The 19,296-nt window shown below is 43.4% G+C and overlaps 1 protein-coding gene across 1 annotated transcript; it reads right to left on the bottom strand.

Moving 5' to 3' along the window:
* Positions 1–7,201: 7,201 nt before the first annotated feature.
* Positions 7,202–19,285, bottom strand: LOC113893402 (antigen WC1.1-like). The gene is given in 10 exon segments (XM_027543405.1): positions 7,202–7,443; positions 7,891–8,028; positions 8,592–8,624; positions 8,880–8,939; positions 8,942–9,193; positions 9,282–9,323; positions 17,093–17,407; positions 18,482–18,503; positions 18,505–18,729; positions 19,238–19,285. Coding segments are annotated over 10 exon segments (1,377 nt in total).
* Between the last annotated feature and the right edge of the window lie 11 nt (positions 19,286–19,296).

Raw genomic sequence — 19,296 nt, 5'->3', positions numbered from 1 at the left:
CATCGAGTCAGTGATGCCATCCAGCCATCTCATCCTCTGTCGTCCCCTTCTCCTCCTGCACCCAATCCCTCCCAGCATCAGTCTTTTCCAATGAGTCAACTCTTTGCATGAGGTGGCCAAAGCTGAAACTGGAGTTTCAGCTTTAGCATCATTCCTTCCAAAGAACACCCAGGACTGATCTCCTTTAGAATGGACTGGTTGGATCTCCTTGCAGTCCAAGGGACTCTCAAGTGTCTTCTCCAACACCACAGTTCAAAAGCATCAATTCTTCGGTGCTCAGCTTGCTTCACAGTCCAACTCTCACATACATACATGACCACTGGAAAAACCATAGCCTTGACTAATAGATGCTCAGCTAATGTTTATTGAATGACTGAATGGTACTATGCTAGACTTTTAAAAGAAAGTATCTTAAGTATAAAGAACTAGTTTTGAGGACATCACTTAGCTAATTGATACCTTTGTTTTAAAGGCAAATGCTTTCAGCAATTAACACGGCAAAATCTGATTTTCAAAAAGAAGGTGCATATCACCACCAGATATGTCACAATGAACTCTGTAAATCTCTATCTCTAAGGATACACAAGACAAACCACAACACGCTCATATGTGGCTTCTTATTAAGTCTTAATCAGAACCAACAGAGGAGACAGGGTATTGGGATGATTTATCATTTGGCAGTTTTTCAATTAAAACCACACAGGAATATCACAGGATGAAAATTTGCAATTAGAAAAGTACAGCTGCACCACCTATATGATATAAGGAAGGAGATGAGGTGCAGAAAGAGTTCTTTGGCGTATAATAACAGACAGACTAATTAGTTTTTCACTTTGTGAAAGGAGAGTCCTCTGGGGCTGATCTTGAAGGATGCTGTAGAGACCAGGACAACTTGACTGTTCTGTACAACAGTTAGAACTGTGAACTGATGATTTTGGATAATGGTGTGCTTTGATTTTTTTCTCTTTACTTTTTGTAAATCTACTGTAGGTTTTTACATTTTTATTGCCACATGGTTCACATAAAATATCTTATAGACACAATAGTCTCTATTACACTGATAACAAATTAATTTCAATCACATACAATCCTCTCCCTACACTTTCTGTTTTTGATGTCAGAATTTACCTCTCTTTGTATTGTATATCACTAACAAAATATTTTTCTCTATTCTTATTTTAATACTTCCCCCTAGACTAGAGCTAACTGGTTAACACACTACTATATTCAGTGTTAGAGTATTCTGTATTGGATTATACATTTACATTTGCAAGTCTATTGTAAAATTTCACTTCTTTTATGTAATAATTAACATCCTTCATTTAGCTTGAAGAACTCCCTTCAGGAATCTTGTAAGACAAACCTGTGTTGGTGAGCTCCCTCAACTGTTGTTTGTTTGGGAAAGTCTATATCTCGTCTTCATTTCTGAAAGACAACCTTCCTGAGAAAAGTATTCTTGACTGGCAGGTTTACTTTCTTCAGTTTGAATATATCATCCCTTTCCCTCCTGGCTTGACAGGTTTCTTCTCAGAAGTCCACTGATAATTCTTTTTTTTTTTTTTTTTTATTTTTAAACTTTACATAATTGTATTAGTTTTGCCATATATCAAAATGAATCCATCACAGGGGAATTCCTTTTTTGTGAGCATTTGCTTTTCTCTCAATGCTTCTAAAATTCTCTCTTTGTCTTGATTATAAACAATGTGTCTTGGAGACGATCATTTTGAGTGAACTCTGAGGGGTGACCTGTTAGCAACATGAACTTGGAGGCCTAAGTCTCATCAGATGTGTAACTTTTCTGGTATTATTTCTTTAAGTACAATCTCTGTCCCTTTCTCCCTGTCTCCTCCTTCTGGGACTCCAGTAATGTGCAGGTTGTTACTGTGAATGCTATCCCAAAGTTCGCACAGGTTCTTTCACACCTTTTCATTCTTTTTGCTTCTTTGTCCTCTGGCTGACTAATTTCAATTGTCTTGTCTTGTGCCTCAAAGATTTTTCTGCTGTTGCTGATGCTCTCTGTAGCATTTTTTTATTTTCTTGCATTTCATTCATTGTAATCTTAAGCAACAGAATTTCTATTTGGTTCCTTCTCTTTTTGTGCCTCATTGCACAGCTTGAGGAATCTCTGTTTTTGCCTCATTGCACAGTTGCCTGACCAGGATAGAATACAGGCACAGCAGTGAAAACATCGAATCCTAACCACTAAAACATCAGCAAACTCCCTGTTTGCTTCCATTTTTATGATTTCAGTCTCTGTACAGAAAAAAAAAAAAAAACTGAGTTTATTCTGCAGAGCAACTCAGAGCCTCGGCACAACTACTCTGTGCTCTAGGACCTGCAAACTGCTCATTGGAGCCGGCATGCTACAAGTACTGAAGCCTGTGCACCTAGAGTCTGTGCTCCACAACAGGAGAAGCCCCCACACAGTGAGGCCTGCTGTCCACAAAGAAGAGTAGTGCCTGCTTGCCACAACTAGAGAAAGCCCATGTATGTCAACAAAGACCCAGTGAAACCAAAAATTGAAAACGATAATAATAATAATAATAAATAATAATTTTTTAATCTTATTTTTTTCACATACTCTTTCCCTGGATCTGATTGTTTATCTGCATTTTTTGGAGCTCCCTGAGCTTCTTGGTGGGTATACTTTATTTATTTCATCATATGTCATTTATTTCATCACTTCCCAGTGGTGAATAGCCATGTGAGCTGCCCTGGGAGAAGACCTGGGCATCTTCCCATCCCCAAGCACAGCCTAGAACTATGAAGACTGCAAGCGTGACTGTAGGTCGGAGCCCTGGACACCATGCAGAGCCATCAGCCAGGAACTGGGTGGGTTCAACTCACAACCAGGCCATCACTCTCAGATCTTATATTAGTTCAGCAGCCTCTCCACATGTCCACAATGGAATTGGGGGGAGGGGGCTGTTTTGAAATATAATCTTTACTTGGCCACTCCTACATGACAGCTCTCTGTACCCTGAAGAATCACAGCAAGATCACATTTACATTTTCAGTAGTAACCAGATAAAAGCAATCTTGAAACAGTACGTCTTCAGAGGAGCCCATTAGTCTCAAATACTTCCTTTAAGAATTCAGTCATATCAGACCCCTCCATCCACATCTTTGAAATGTAAATAGACAAACGTACCTGATTTCCCCATCTATCCCTTCTTCTGGATCCCCTCTGTCTAGGTCTCACTTTCTTGCCCTCTTGTCCCATGTGGATGCAGGGTGTGGGTGAGCACCAATTTGCCATCCATCAACTAGAGAGAGATAGGAGCTGATATAATTTGCTCAGAAGGATAGATAATTGGACAGACAAGAAATGGCAATGTTCTGAAGAAATAGTAGGCAGGGATGGGAAGAATGGATTCATAAGGATTTGATAACCAACTAGACATGGGAGAAGAGCAAGAAGGAATCTTTATCTGCTTGAGGAATAAACAGATAAAGTAACCTAGGGAATGAGAGATGAAAAGGCAAAGGTAGTTACCCAGAGTTAGAGTTTTAATTGACCCATGAACACTTAAGCAGGATAAGAAAAGCTGTATCCATTCTTTCCCACCAGCAGATTCCCGCTTTGAAACCCACACCCAAGTCTGGTGCCCAAGAATAGGTTAAAAACAGGTGATGTGACATCTCAGGGAAGAACATACAGGAATGTTCAGGATTGAGTTTTTTCCATGAGTTTGTGAAATGAAAATATCTCCTGCCATATCAATAAATGAGAAATGTCACAGCCATCAACGATTTCTGGTCTCCAGTTGTGAATGAGCGCTCCCAAAACTGGTCCAGGGGATGCTGCCACCCCCATGGTGATGGCTGAGGATCTGGGGGATGCAAGAAGCAGCCATTTGCTTCTCCTTAAGGTGAACCGGGAAACAAGGCTGGCCCCAGATAGCTGAGCTGCATATGGAAGGAATGAATCCAGTGAGACCAGAGGCTTGCATCTTCCCATATATCAGATCAGATCAGTTGCTCAGTCGTGTCCGACTCTTTGTGACCCCATGAATCGCAGCATGCCAGGCCTCCCTGTCCATCACCAACTCCCGGAGTTCACTCAGACTCACGTCCATCAAGTCAGTGATGCCATCCAGCCATCTCATCCTCTGTCGTCCCCTTCTCCTCCTGCCTCCAATCCCTCCCAGCATCAGAGTCTTTTCCAATGAGTCAACTCTTCGCATCAGGTGGCCAAAGTACTGGAGTTTCAGCTTTAGCATCATTCCTTCCAAAGAACACCCAGGGCTGATCTCCTTCAGAATGGACTGGTTGGATCTCCTTGCAGTCCAAGGGATTCTCAAGAGTCTTCTCCAACACCACAGTTCAAAAGCATCAATTCTTCAGTGCTCAGCCTTCTTCACAGTCCAACTCTCACATCCATACATGACCACAGGAAAAACCATAGCCTTGACTAGACGAACCTTTGTTGGCAAAGTAATGTCTCTGCTTTTGAATATGCTATCTAGGTTGGTCATAACTTTCCTTCCAAGGAGTAAGCGTCTTTTAATTTCATGGCTGCAGTCACCATCTGTAGTGATTTTGGAGCCCAAGAAAATAAAGTCTGACACTGTTTCCACTCTTTCCCCATCTATTTCCCATGAAGTGGTGGGACTGGATGCCATGATCTTCGTTTTCTGAATGTTGAGCTTTAAGGCAACTTTTTCACTCTCCACTTTCACTTTCATCAAGAGGCTTTTGAATTCCTCTTCACTTTCTGCCATAAGGGTGGTGTCATCTGCATATCTGAGGTGATTGATATTTCTCCCAGCAATCTTGATTCCAGCTTGTGTTTCTTCCAGTCCAGCGTTATAGAACGCTACATTCCTTAACTTGGTACTTGATCTTTGATGTTCAGATTCCCTGCTCCCTTTGTTGCAAACTGGTATACAGCCTGACTTCCCCTGCTGCCTCTTTGGAGCAGTTTTCTCAAAGCTACTGAGATGCTATATCTTCAGGGCTTCAAGTCTTAAGCATTCCCACCAAATAAAATAACTCTACCAGGTTCTGACTATACCTTTTGGTCAACAAAATCATCTTGCTAGGAAGGAGGGTGTGAATGTCGACCAAGTTTAGATACTTTTTCTAAGCAAGAGTGACCTGGAGCATCTGTGATCCCGGACGAATTCATGCCCTCATTAGCCCTAGAAGAAGGTGAGAAAACAGGGCAGTGCACTCATCGTATATTTCCTTTGAGGAAAATGGTGTTTGAGGACCAATCCTCTAAAAGCATTTGACATGGAACATGGTGAAAGTGAAAGTGAAGTCGCTCAGTCGTGTCCGACTCTTTGCGACCCCACGGACTGTAGCCTACCACTCTCCTCTGCCCATGGGATTTTCCAGGCAATAGTCCTGGAGTGGATTGCCATTTCCTTCTCCAGGGGATCTTCCCAATCCAGGGAGAGAACCTGGGTCTCCTGCATTGTAGACAGACACTTAACTGTCTGAGCCAATGGAACGTGGTAATTACTAACAAACCAAAAAAAAAAAAAATTACTTTATTTAGAATATTTCACTTTGAGCAATTTCCATATAACACAATCAGAGGTCAGCACTATTCTATTGAGATACAGGCAATTAGAATATCTGCAGCATGATCTTGTATTTAATACATCATGGAAAAGTCACTGTGGATGTTCCCAGGGCACTTAGTTCAGCATCATCATACCCAGGGTCCCCTTTCTCCCCCTGGAGCAGCCAGGGGCTCTCTCCTCCTTCCCCAGGATCAGCTTCCTCTGTAAAGACGTTTAGATAAGAGCCTGAAAGAGGAAAGAGAGGTATGATTTAGAACAGAGACAAGGGGGCCAGACAGTGAGGAGGAAGCAAGTTAAGCAAGTGGTGATGAAAAAGCATCCCTGGAACCCAGGGGTGGTCAGGGAGGCTCAGACTATTTCATATCAGCTACAGTGAGGATGGATCCCAGCTGTCCTCTCAGGTCCAGTCCATTTACTCTCTGGGGCCTCAGCTCATGTGGAAACCCTGCATCACAGGAGACCTGTGCTCACACAGGAGCTCTGAGAAGACCTGCCTCCAGGCAGTGAAGTGCTAGTAATTCAGTTGTGTCTGACTCTTTGCAACCCTATGAACTGTAGCCTGCCAGGCTCCTCTATCCATGGGATTCTCCAGGCAAGAATACTGGAGTGGGTAGCCATTCATTTCTCCAGGAGATCTTCCTGCTCGAGGGATCAAACCCCGGTCTACTGAATTGCAGGCAGATTCTTTACCATCTGAGCCACCAGGGAAGCCCATCAAATGCATGAGATTACCCATGTTTTGAAACTGTGGAGAGGTTTGGCTTTGAAGAGCTCAAATTCACCCTTTCCTGGACAGAGAACAGAGATTACAGGGGATCAGCTAATCCCCACTCACCTGTCTGAGACCTCATCCCATCTTCTTTCTTTGGGAGCACTTCCTCCTTGGTCCCCTGAGAGGCAGGAGGAGCCCCAGGCACTGGTACCTCTTCAGCATCATTGTAATCCTTACCAGGGGCATCAGTCCTTTGATCTGGCACTTCTGAGGGCAGAGCAGGGATCAGATGAAACCACAGTAAGGGGGTTGATCTGGGAAATACCTAAGATCCCTTCTGACCCAGAGTTTCTGAGATGCTAAATAGAGGCACCAGTCACTCCTTGTTTCAAAAGATTTTTTTCTCTGAGACCATGTTTCATTTTGATGTGTCCATAAACCAAAACATGATTTTAAATATCTTAATATTTCCTGATTGAAAATATATATCTCAAAGCAACTCTCCCACCATTGAGCATTATTAAAGAATTTTGACAAACTATGCTTCACAGATGTTATTTTTGAAACCAGTGTGTGTCACTTGTGGTTCTTAACACAGAGAGCCCAGCCCCAAATGTGCGACATCACAGAACAGCCAGAGAGGAGAAGGACAGACCAGATCCGGACACAAGTGATCACTCTGGTCCATCAAAGGAAGACTGTAAAGAAAGACTTCCCTTACATCTCCTCTCTATGAGGAGGGAAACTCTCCTCTGCAACACTCAGCTGAAGCAGGTCTGCCTCTTATTACCTGGAGCAGATCTGGAGTCAATTTTGTCCTCACCATCTGACAGGAAGTCTAAAGTGGAGACAAACATCACACAACACACAGAATGACCCTCCCACACCCATGGGACCAGTGTTAAGGCTTAGAAGGGATGGGTCTGGCTCTTGCAGTGTAGACAGAGGCTGGGGCTCACGGGGCTGTGAGAGGCCATCCTGTCATTTTGGAGAGCTGCCTCTGTGAGCCTGGGGAAGGTGTGGAGTCTGCAGATGCTGAGAAAATGCGCACACCCAGTGGGTGTGACAACCAGAGGTCCCAGGAGGGCAGGCAGAGACACCCACCTGGGCTGCCCAGAAGACCCTCCTTCTGAGTCACAAGGTGATCGAGCTCCTCATACACGGCTTCAGCAAGAGCATCTTCATAGCTGGATAAGGCTGAGAGATGCCATAGCAGGTCAGAGATGCTGCCCCAGACACCCTGATATAGCAGGCTGAGAGATCCCCTAGCAGGTCAGAGGTGCCGCCGCAGACATCCCGGTCCAGCAGGCCCATGCTTTATCTCCCCGATGTTCACACAGAGGCTGCCTGGACCTCAGGATCATCTCCCACCCCGTGCACCATGTCAGCACCTTCTCTCCTGGTCTGACCTGAATTCACAGCTCAGCCCCGACTCTCTGGTCTTGTAGGAGAGGCTATGACTTATAAAAGTTCACGCCCCAGTCCTAAGAACCTCTGTCTTCTCACCCCTTAGAGCTCAGCACGGAGCACACGGAGTTCTTCAGACTCACAACACAGACTGTGGCCTAGGTTCCCCTCCTCACACCTGCCCCATCTCCTGCCTCCACACACTCTCCCTGGTCACTGGTTCCCCCGGCAGCCCACCTCTGCACTTTGCTCTCCATCTGAACACCTGAGTCACCAGGATGATGAGGACCAGGAAGAGAAGGGACACCAGGATGAGGCAGAGGACCCCAGGCAAGGAGAAGATGTCAGGGAGAGGACTTGAAACTGGTCTGGACCCTAAAGAGAACAAGGCAACAGGGGTGGGAGAAGGTCCTGGGCACAGAGAAACCCCTTGTGCCAGCATTTCCAGGGCTCCAGACAATGGCATCCCAGCCTCAGACACAAGTGCACTGACAGTGACCTGGCTCCCCCAGGTCTCATCCTGAGATGGGTCAACTCCACTCCGGCCAGTGTGGCCCTGAGGCAGAGCTGGGGATTGTCAGGGAGTTGCCCTGCTGAGACAGCCTCTGAGGACCTGGCTCATCCCCTCTCCTTGGGCTTCAGGAGACAGAGCATCAAACAATCTTGGGACCCGCACCTCACTGAAGAGGAGCAACACTCAGAGGCAGGTGGGAGAACCTTAGATTCTACAACACAGGAACCAGTCTCCCTTGGACCCCAGTCATGAGAAAAATGCAGCCCCAGGAACCAAGGCAGAGGAGTTCCCCAACATAACGCCCCAGGCTCCTCCCCAACAGCCAGGGCTCCTCAGGCTCTTTCCTCTCCTGAGCTGTCAGAGGGCCCACAGAACAGGTCCCCAGACTTGAGGATTCTCTCCTGCCCATGGGTATTCACAGTACCTACGGCAGTTGGGGGCAATGTTTTCCTTACACCTAAAGAGAAAAACAGCAGTGTGAGGAAAAGAAATTGGCCAGAAAGCAGGGCAAACCCATTTTTCCCTCCTGAGCCTGAAATCAGACCTCAGTCTCCACAACACCAGTGTCCCGTCCTCGCAGCTCCCCCGTCCTAGATCAGAGCCCCAGGACCTGGACACTGTCTAAATACAAACTCCCCACCACGCCTGGCCCAGCCCAGTGCCCCCGCAGTGCCCCAGCTCACCCAGGGTGGACCCCGAACCCCTCACTCACCAGAGCACCTCACACCAGCATCCTCCTTGTGCTTGCAGTTGCTCTGCCCCCAGGGTCCGCAGCACAGTCCCACAGGGAGGACTCCCGGCCCCTGCACCGCACCTCGTCCAGCCAGATGCTCCCATTTCCAGGGCCAAACGCCACAGCCTGCACAGCTTCCAGGGCCTGGCCACAGCCCAGCTGCTGACACACCACCTCAGCCTCTGCCAGGCTCCAGGAGTCATCGCACACAGTGCCCCAGGAGCCACTATGCCAGACCTCCACCCGTCCTGAGCACTTGCTGTCTCCTCCCCTGAGCCGGAGCTTCTCTCTGTCTGAAAAGGCAGCAGCCCCTCCTGTGACTGCCCTGGTGGGAGGAAGGAGCCCCTGGGAGCCACAGGGGAGGGGGCGGGGCTGACATACCTGTGCATGGGGCAGCAGTTGGACAGCTCTTGGGTCTTCTTCCTGCAAACAAGAAGGAAACACTGGATCAGGAACAGCTGGGGGTGATCCCCAGATAGGATTATCTAAGGTCCTTGGGTCAGTGCAAATGACACATGAAAACACAGGCTCATTCATTAACTCCTGGGCTGAAACTTTCACTGCATCTGATCACAGCTGAAATTACTTTAAATATTTACTTGTTTATCAGTCTTCACACTCCACAGCAAATATAAACACAGACATCTACAAATGTACACATCAGTTCAGTTCAGTTCAGTCACTCAGTCGTGTCCGACTCTTGTGACCCCATGAATCGCAGCATGCCAGGCCTCCCTGTCCATCACCAACTCCCAGAGTTCACTCAGACTCACATCCATCGAGTCAGTGATGCCATCCAGCCATCTCATCCTCTGTCGTCCCCTTCTTCTCCTGCCCCCAATCCCTCCCAGCATCAGAGTCTTTTCCAATGAGTCAACTCTTCGCATGAGGTGGCCAAACTCTTAATGAAAGTTCCATTAGAAGAAGGACCTTGTATATCTTATATGTGCCATGTTTCTGCTATTAGGACAGTGCCTGCACATTGTATGCACTCATTCAACAAATATGTATGGAAAACCTTTTCTAAATACCTAGATAAGGGCTTCATAAATAGTTATTGAGTGAATGAATAGATGAATAAAATTCAGTAAAATAAAACTTTAAATTCACACTAATCAGTGAAATAGTAAACCAAATATAAGTGAATGGTAATAGTCTATGATAATATCTCATATTAAAAATAATCAGTCCAGAAGAACAGAGTTAATTTATCCTCAAAATCTCATATACATAATTTTAATGGAAAGTTATTAGATAGATTATAAGCTACTCTTACCTACTATTCAGTGTGACAAATGGGCAAGTGAAGACTACTGTTGTAAAAGGAAACTCTCTTTTCTAAATTTATTTTTAATTGGACAATATTGATCTACAATGCAGTGTTGGTTATGTGTGTGTGTGTGTGTTAGTTGCTCAGTCGTGTCTGACTGTTTGTGACCTATGGAATGCAGCCCGCCAGGCTACACTGTCCATAGGATTTTCCAGGCAAGAATACTGGAGTAGATTGCTATTCCTTTCTCCACTGGATCTTCCCTATTCAGGAATCGAACCCAGGTCTCCTGCACTGCAGGCAGTTTCTTTGCTGTCTGAGCCACCGGAAAAGTCCATAGTGTTGGTTAGGAATCTCTTAAAAAGGAAATATACAGGAAAGAGTTAGTAGAATTCTAAGAAGATATATGGACACATATATGTACACACTGAGTAAGGCAGAAATTTTTGCAATAGAGTAAAAAAAAAAAAAAAAAAAAAACCTACAGAGAAAAATTTGTATTGAGAAGATGTGGAAATAACAAACAAAAGACTGAAAAGTATATATAAAAGAATTGAAGCTGAGAGAAATAAATACAAATTCAAAGCAACACAAAAAACCAGAAGGGTAAATAGTACCTGTCATAAAGTATCAAAATTTGTATATTCTTTCCAGATCATCCTATCAAACCTCCTACCCACTCTATGCAAAGAACCTCTGAGAAAATGATGGCAGGACGTTTGTGAGCAAATTGCTCATTTTCATGGTCAAAGACTTTACCACCTCTCAATTCCCAGTGTTTAATTGTAGGGAAAATATCATCAATAAAAGGTCTAATAGTTTAATGCCTCTTTGGCCTCAAATGGAAAAGACAAGAGATGAAAAAAGAGAGGCAAGGAAGGGAGTGAGCCTCTGCTTTTGAAATATCTCTCTCCACATTCTTAGCTGTGGGTTTCAGGCAACATTCAGCATACCATTCAAGGTGTACCTGAATGGGGTGTATGTGTTTGTGTATATGCAGGGGGAGGGAAGGAGAGAGAGAAACAGACAGAGAAATGTTGAAGGAAGTAAGGTGCTATGGTTTAACTATTTGTTGCCTTCCCCAACATGTATTTATTTCATTCAACATTTATTTTCAAAATCCCAATTCCCAATGTAACAATTTTTAGTGGTGGAGCCTTCTCAAACTCTTCCAAAAACAGAAGAAAGAAACACTTCCAAACTTATTTTATGAGGCCAACATTATTCTGATACCAAAACCAGATAAGGACACCACAAGAAAAGAAAATTACAGGCTAATACTCTGATAAATATAGGTGCAAGAATCCTCAACAAAATATGAGAAAACTTAATTTGACAATGCGCCAAAAGAATCATACACCATGATCAAGTGATGTTTGTTCCAAGGATGCAAGGATAATTTAACATTCACAAACTAATCGATGTAATACACCAAATAAAGAAAACGAAGCTAAAAATCATATCTCAAAGGATGCAGAAAAAAATGTTTGACAAATTCAAAATCCATTTATGATAAAAACTCTTTTACAAAGTAGTTATAGAAGGATTGCATCTCAATATAATTAAGGCCATATGAGAAATTCACAGCTAACATCATATTTGACTGTAAAAAACCAAAAGCTTCTCCTCTGAAGTCAGACACAAGACAAAATTATCTACTCTCACCACTTTTATTCAACTTAGTTTTGGTAGTCCTGTCCAGATCCATCAGGCAATAAAAAGAAAATCAGACATGCAAATCTGAAAGGAAGAGGCAAAACTGACACTATTTGCACATTGAAAAGTGAAAGTGTTAGTCACTCAGTCATGTCTGACTCTTTACAACTCCAAGGACTGTAACCTGCCAGGCTCCTCTGCCCACTGGGATTCTCCAGGCAAGAATACTGGAGTGGGTTGCCATTCCCTCCTCCAGGGGATCTTCCCAACCCAGGGATCAAACCCGAGTCTCTTGCATTGCAGATGGATTCTCTACCATCAGAGTCATGAAGAAGGAGACTCCCTTACATGATATTATATATAGAAAACCCTAAAGATTTCACCAAAAATATGAGAACTAATACACTCAGTAAAGTTGTAGAATGAAAAATCTATATACAAAAATCAGTTGCATTTCTATGCACTAACAATAAACTGCCATGAGGAGAAACTGAGAAAACAATTTGATTTACATTTGCATGAAAATGAATAAAATATCTAGGAATAAACTTTACCAAGGAGGTGAAAGACCTGTATGCCGAGGTCCAGCCCCGGCTGATCCAGGGAGTTCGAAGCGGGGACGGTGTCAGCGAGGATCAGGATACAATAGCTTCAATTAGATATTAATTAGAGATGTAAAGGGTAATAGAATGAAGATAGCTCAGCAGGAAAATTCAGTGGAGAAAAGAGGCTGAGTAGCTTGGTTTACGCGGGAGACCAATAAAACTTCAAGACAAGAAGTTTGCACCACTTATGTAGGCCGCAGGCGTCCTTCCATTCTCCCGAAGGAGAGGAGACGCTGAGGCCTCCCCAGTCGGATCTTAGAAGCCCAGGCAAAATTAGTAAGCTTGGTGGGTTCCTCACTCCAGACGGAGATTCAGCCAGAGTTTGAGAGAGAGCGACATGAGGAGACCAGTATTTCGAGAAACTGATCCCAATTCTTTATTTTCCATGGTCTACTTTTATACACTGAGATGTTATGCAAAAGTCACGCGGGGTCAGCAGTCCTGACTTTTATCAAAGTCAGGTGCTTCATACAAATGTATACAGAGGTCTTAGGGGTGTTACATCATCTTCTGGCCATGGGGCCTGCTGACAATTTATGACCCTCTCCTTGTGACAGCAGTCAGTCAACCAGGACACTTATTTCTCCAGGGGTGATTATTCTTAAAAAAGACTCCACCTTCCGAAGGTACCAGATAAAGTTACATTCCTACAGGGTGAGAGTGTAGTGGGTTTTAATTAAGGAAAGAATTTACTTAGCCTAAGGTCTAACGTGATTAATATCAAAGGTTAATACTTATTTCTTCTATATATTCATTAATGTGTGTAAGGGCAGGGGATGTGGAGACTTAGCAACAAACATTGGCTCAACAAATGAAAAACCCTTTACCAATACAATTTCTAATCAGCCCACTATACTTATACTAATGGTTTTCTAACTTTTCTAAAGAATCTGTTTTTAGAATGTTTAAAGCATCTCGTGCCTCTCATGGTTGGGAGGCTGTGAGCAATCACATGTGGCCAGACAAGCCTGTCAGGCAGGCTAGAGAACCTTCGGAGGAGTTTGTAGGTTAAAACACTCTCGTCACGCCCAGAAATTATTATTAACTGGAGCTCTAAGTTAACTCCTTCTCCCAAAGAGGTGGTGGGGGACAGCCCCCCATAAAGTCAGAGGTGTAGGTGAGAGCACAAAGTAGTAAAGTAGGCAGGCTCTGGTTATGGGGGTAGATGCTCGAGAATTTCCAGGGGGACTCCTGAGGCTCGATTCCACTTTTGCGTATGTCGAGCCTCCTTCCTCATGACCTTTGCCACGGGTGGAGATCCTCCCGGCGGCTCCCCGCACCTGTACACTGAAAACTATAAAATATTGATGAAAGACACTGAAGATGACTCAAATAAATGGAAAGATATTCTGTGCTCATGGATTGGAAGATCTAATATTATTAACATGCCCATACTACCCAAAGCAATCTACAGATTCACTGCAATCCTTACCAAAATTTCCATGGAAACTTTCACAGATACAGACAAACAATCCTAAAATTTGCATGGAACCACAAAAGACACTGAATACCAAAGCAATCTTGAGAAAGAGTAATAAAGCTGGAAGTGTCATACTTCTTGTTTTCAAACTATGTTACAAAGCTATATTAATCAAAACAGTACATTGTTGGTATAAAAATGGACACAGAGATCAATGGAACAGAATAGAGAGCCCAGAAATAAACCCACATTTGTACGTCAATTAATTTTTAACAAAGAAGCCAAGAGCATACAATGAGGAAAGGACAGTTTTTTCAGTAAATGGCATTGGGAAACCGGACAGCCGCATGCAAAAGAATGAAACTGAACCACTATCTTACACCACACAAAAATTAACTCAAAGTAGATTAAAGACTTGATCACAAGTCCTAAAGCCATAACATTTCTACAGGAAAAAAACCGGAAATAAAATCTTTGACATCAGTCTTCATGAGGATTTTTTGGATTTGACACCAAATCAAAGGGAACAAGAGTAAAAACAAGCAGTTGGGACCACATAAGGCTACAAAGCTTCTGCCCAATTAAGGAAACCATCATCAAAGTGAAAAAGCAACCTATGGAACTGGAGAAAATATTTACATATTATATTTCTGATAATGATTATTATCCTAAATACACAAGGAACTCACACAACTCAGTAGCAAAAATCAAACAATATGGCTTTAAAACAATGGGCAGAGAAACTGATAAATATTTTTTTTAAAGAATACATACAACTTGACAATAGGTACATGAAAATGTGCTCAACACTATTAATCATCAGAACATACAAATCAAAACCACAATAAGATATCACCTCATATCCTCTAGAAAGGCTTTTATCAAAAAGAAGAAATAACAGGAGTTGAGGAGAATGTGAAGAGACAGGAAAGCTTTTGCACAGTTAGAGGGAATGTAAGTTGATGCAGCCCCTATGGAAACAGTATTGAGGTGCATCAAAAATTAAAAATAGAATTGCCATACGATTTAGCAATTTCACTTTGGGGCATTTATCTGAAGGAAACACTAACTTGAAACAACAATGTTCAGTGCAGCAACATTTGTTCAGTTGTTAGGTTCGTCTGACTCTCTGCAACCTCATGGACTGCAGCATGCCAGGTTCTTCTGTGCTTCACTATCTCCTAAAGTTTGCTCAAATTCATGTCCACTGAATTGGTGATGCTATCTAACTATCTCATCCTCTGTGGCCCACTTCTCCTTTTGCCTTCAGTCTTTCTCAGCATCAGGGTATTTTCCAATGAGTCAGCTCTTCTCATCAGGTGGCAGAAGTACTGGAGCTTCAGCTTCAGCATCAGTCCTTCCGATTAATATTCAGAGTTGATTCCCTGAATGGACTGGTTGGATCTCCTTGCTGTCCAAGGGACTCACAATTCATTTGTCGCATCCAAGCACCACAATTCAAAAGCATCAACTCTTTGGCACTCAGCTTCTTTATAATCCAACTCTCACATCCATACATGACTACTGAAATAAACATAACTTTGACTATATGGACCTTTGTCAGCAAAGTGATGTCTCTGCTTTTTAATACTCTGTCTAGGTGTGTCATAGCTTTCCTTCCAGGGAGCAAGCCTCTTTTAATCTCATGGCTACCATCACCACCAGCAGTGATTTTGGAGCCCAAGAAAAGAAAATCTGTCTGTATCCACTTTCTCCCTTTTTATTTGCCATGAAGTGATGGGGCCAGATGCCATGATCTTAATTTTTAGAATGTTGAATGTTGAGCTTTATGCCAACTTTTTCACTCTCCTCTTTCACCCTCAACAAGAAGCTCTTTAGTTCCTCTTCTCTTTCTTCCAATAGAGTAGTATCATCTGCATATCTGAGGTTGTTGATATCTCTCACGGCAATCTTGATTCCAGCTTGTGATTCATTCAGCCTGGCATTTCCCATGATGTATTCTACATATAATTTAAATAAACAGGGTGACAATATACAGCCTTGATGAATTCCTTTCCCAATTTTGAACAAGTCAGTTGTTTATATCCAGTTTCAACTGTTGCTTCTTGACCTGCATACAGGTTTCTCAGGAGGTAGATAAGGTGGTCTGGTATTCTCATCTCTTTAAGAATTTTCCACAATTCGTTGTGATCCACATAGTCAAAGGCTTTAGTCTAGTCAATGAAGCAGATATTTTTCTGGAATTCTCTGGCTTACTCTATGATCCAACAAATGTTGGCAATTTGATCTCTGGTTCCTCTGCCTTTTCTAAACCCAGTTTGTACATCTTGGAAGTTCTCAGTTCACTTATTGCTGAAATCTAGCTTGAAAAACTTTGAGCATAACCTTTCTAGCATGTGAAATGAGCACAATTGTGCAGTAGTTTGAACATTCTTTGGCACTGCCCTTCTTCAAGATTGGAATGAAAATTGACCTTCTCTGGTCCTGTGGCCACTGATGAATTTTCCAAATTTGCTGATATATTGACTGAAGCACTTTAACAGCATTACTTTTTAGTATTTTATAGCAATATATACAAGAGCCAAACAAGGTAAGTCTTCACTGATGGATGAATGGATAAAAAAAATGTAATATAGACATATATCCACCCATAAAAAAGAAGAAATTTTTGCCAGTTTCAACAAGGATGGACCTTGAAGGCATTATGCTAGGCGAAATAAATCAGACAGAGAAAGGAAAATACCATAAAATCTCATTTATATGTGTAATCTTAAAACAAAACACAAGTTCAGAGATGCTGAGTAGTTGGTGGCTGCCAGAGGTGGGGAATTTGGTGTGGCAAATGTAGTCAAAAGGTATAAATTTGAGTTGTAAAATTAATAGGTGAAGAGATATAACATACAGCATGGTGACTATAGTGAATACCATACTGTCTATTTGAAAAATGATAAGAAAATACATCTTAAACATCCTCATCATATAAGAAAAATATTTAACTATATATATGGTCATGGATATAACTAGACTTGCTGTAGTGATCATTTATCAATACACACAAATATATAAGCATTATGTTGCACACAGCAAACAATATAATGTTATGTCAATTATATCAATTAAAAACTTTTAATAAAGCAAGTTTGGAACATGTGGATTAAATTAGCTCCATCCAACTTCACTTTATAAACTCAACTTAAACGTAGCACTTAGATTTTAAAATATCAAATCTGAATACTATCCTACAGGGTTGGGACAGACACAGAAACAGACAGTAAGTCACCTGCACATGAGATGTAGGCTTCCTCCTTTGGAAAGCAGGAACTGTATACCCAAGGGTCAGAAGGACACTGCCAGACAGAGGTATCAGTTTTCCAACATTGGATTAAATCTACCCACTGGGGTCTAGAACCTTCCCTGAGACAAATAGAAGCATTGAGACTTCCACTGTCCCCACAGCCAAGCTGTCTGCAGATCATGGACACAGTGATGTCCTCCATGGGGCTGCGGTAGACACTGCCCCAGGTCCCGTTGTAGAAAACTCCCAGCCACCCAGCACACTGCTGGTCCTCACTCACCATCCTGAGGGCCAGGAACTCTGAGTTGAAGGTAAGGAGATGGGACACAGTGAGCACCCCACTCAGTGCTCTGGGTTTTCCTCTCTCCCCAGAATTGTGAACACTCATCTCTGACTCAGCTGAGGAAGCAAATCCACTAGATAACCAGAGTGAAACCTGTCTCATTTTTATCTGACTTTGTCCATCTGTCTGTCTTTCTAAATATTTCTATCACCATGATGTAGTGGATATGTACTGAGAGGAAGACCAACCTGGCCACCTGAAAGGGAGTGGAAGCTGATACCTGCTTCCTGACAAAACATCAAAAAGAGTGTATGAAAGGGATGTGATGTGGACAGTGTGGAGGCAAATAGACTAATGGACCTGTGACTGTTTCCTTATCTGGCAAAGGAGACTTTACAGATGTGATTAAGGTAAGGACCTTGAGATTACCCTGAATATGGATTAACCACCTGAGCACAGTCTAATCACAATCTTAGACTCATTATCCTTTAGAGTGGAATACTTTTCCTCGTTCTGGTTAGAAGGAGATGTGAATATAACAGTAGAGACGTGGAGCAATGCTGGTCTGATGATGAACAGAAGGGGGTTATGAACAAAAGCAGGCAGGCAGTTTTTAGAAGCTTGAAAAGACAAGAAACAGATTCTTTCCCAGAGGCTGAGAGGTGATGTGACTCTACTGAAACCTTGATCCCCATCCAGTGAGATTCCTGCTGGACATCTAAGCTACAGAAGTGTAAGGAAGTACATGTGTTGTTTTAAACCATTAACTATGTGGAAATTTGATACAAAACAAAAAAACTAGCACCTTGGCTTTAAGACTTCTCTACCATATGTACCAGAAGAGTGAGCCCTGATTTCAAGGAAAACTGAGAAAAGGCTCTGCCAGCAAACACTACTGAGGAGAAAGGACCAGAATCTCAACTGCTGCACGAGGCAGTGAAAGCACCTCGTCTTCACGTCTGCTGGAAAGACAGGCTTCATGGGAGGAAGCCTCCTTCTCTGGTCCTTTCAGCATCTCTCCCTCAGGGTTCAGACCCCCGTCCTCCTGGACCCTCCCCTCCCCTAGCAGGTGGACAGTGTGGAGTGCTGACCTGAGCAGATGACCCCGGCGTTTCTCCTTGTGTCTGCAGTCGTGCCGCCCCCAGTCCCGGGAAGGGCACCTCCACACATGGGACTCCTTTCCTGTGCAGTTCAGGTCGTCCAGCCAGATGGGCCCTGATCCTGCCCCGAAGTGAGCAGACCCCGTGGCATTGAGGGCTTCTCCACAGCCCAGCTGCCTGCACACCACGTGGGCATCGTCCAGGTCCCAGTCGTCATCACAGATGGTGCCCCAGGAGCCCTGTCAAGGATTTCCACTCTGCCGGCGCAGGGACCGCCCCCGTCCACCAGGCGGAGCTGTCTACTGTGAGGAGAGAGAAATGGGACAATGAGGCGTTGACCTGGGGAATGAATAGGGTCTTCTGTCCTGTGGGACCTTCACCCGAGCAGTAGGGAGCTCTCTCCTCTGAGGCTGCAGACCCTGCTTGTTTCAGACACGGAGTCATTGCACTGGGGCAGCACCCTGCATGCGGTTTCCTGAAAAAAGAGCGATGATTAGAGGGTTGGGAGGGTTGAAGAGCAGGAAACTCAGTTAAGCAAAATAATTTTTAGGAGGGGAGGGGAGTTTGGGGGGAAATGGATACATGTATATGTATGGCTGAGTCCCTGCCTGTTCACCTGAAACTGTAACAACATTTTTAATCGGCTAAACCCAATACAAAGTAAAAAGTTCAAAATTAAAAAAATAATAATAATAATGACCTAGTGATGGAGCTGAGATGAAAGCTGTAACATACCAGTAAAGTTACCATAATCTTAGTGTTCCCTTTCTCTATGAACAGCCCTGGTCCTGACATGCCACGATTCC

The sequence above is a fragment of the Bos indicus x Bos taurus genome, chromosome 5 (assembly GCF_003369695.1).
Source record: "Bos indicus x Bos taurus breed Angus x Brahman F1 hybrid chromosome 5, Bos_hybrid_MaternalHap_v2.0, whole genome shotgun sequence".
NCBI lineage: Eukaryota > Metazoa > Chordata > Mammalia > Artiodactyla > Bovidae > Bos > Bos indicus x Bos taurus.
This window is presented reverse-complemented; position numbering and strand designations above follow the sequence as displayed.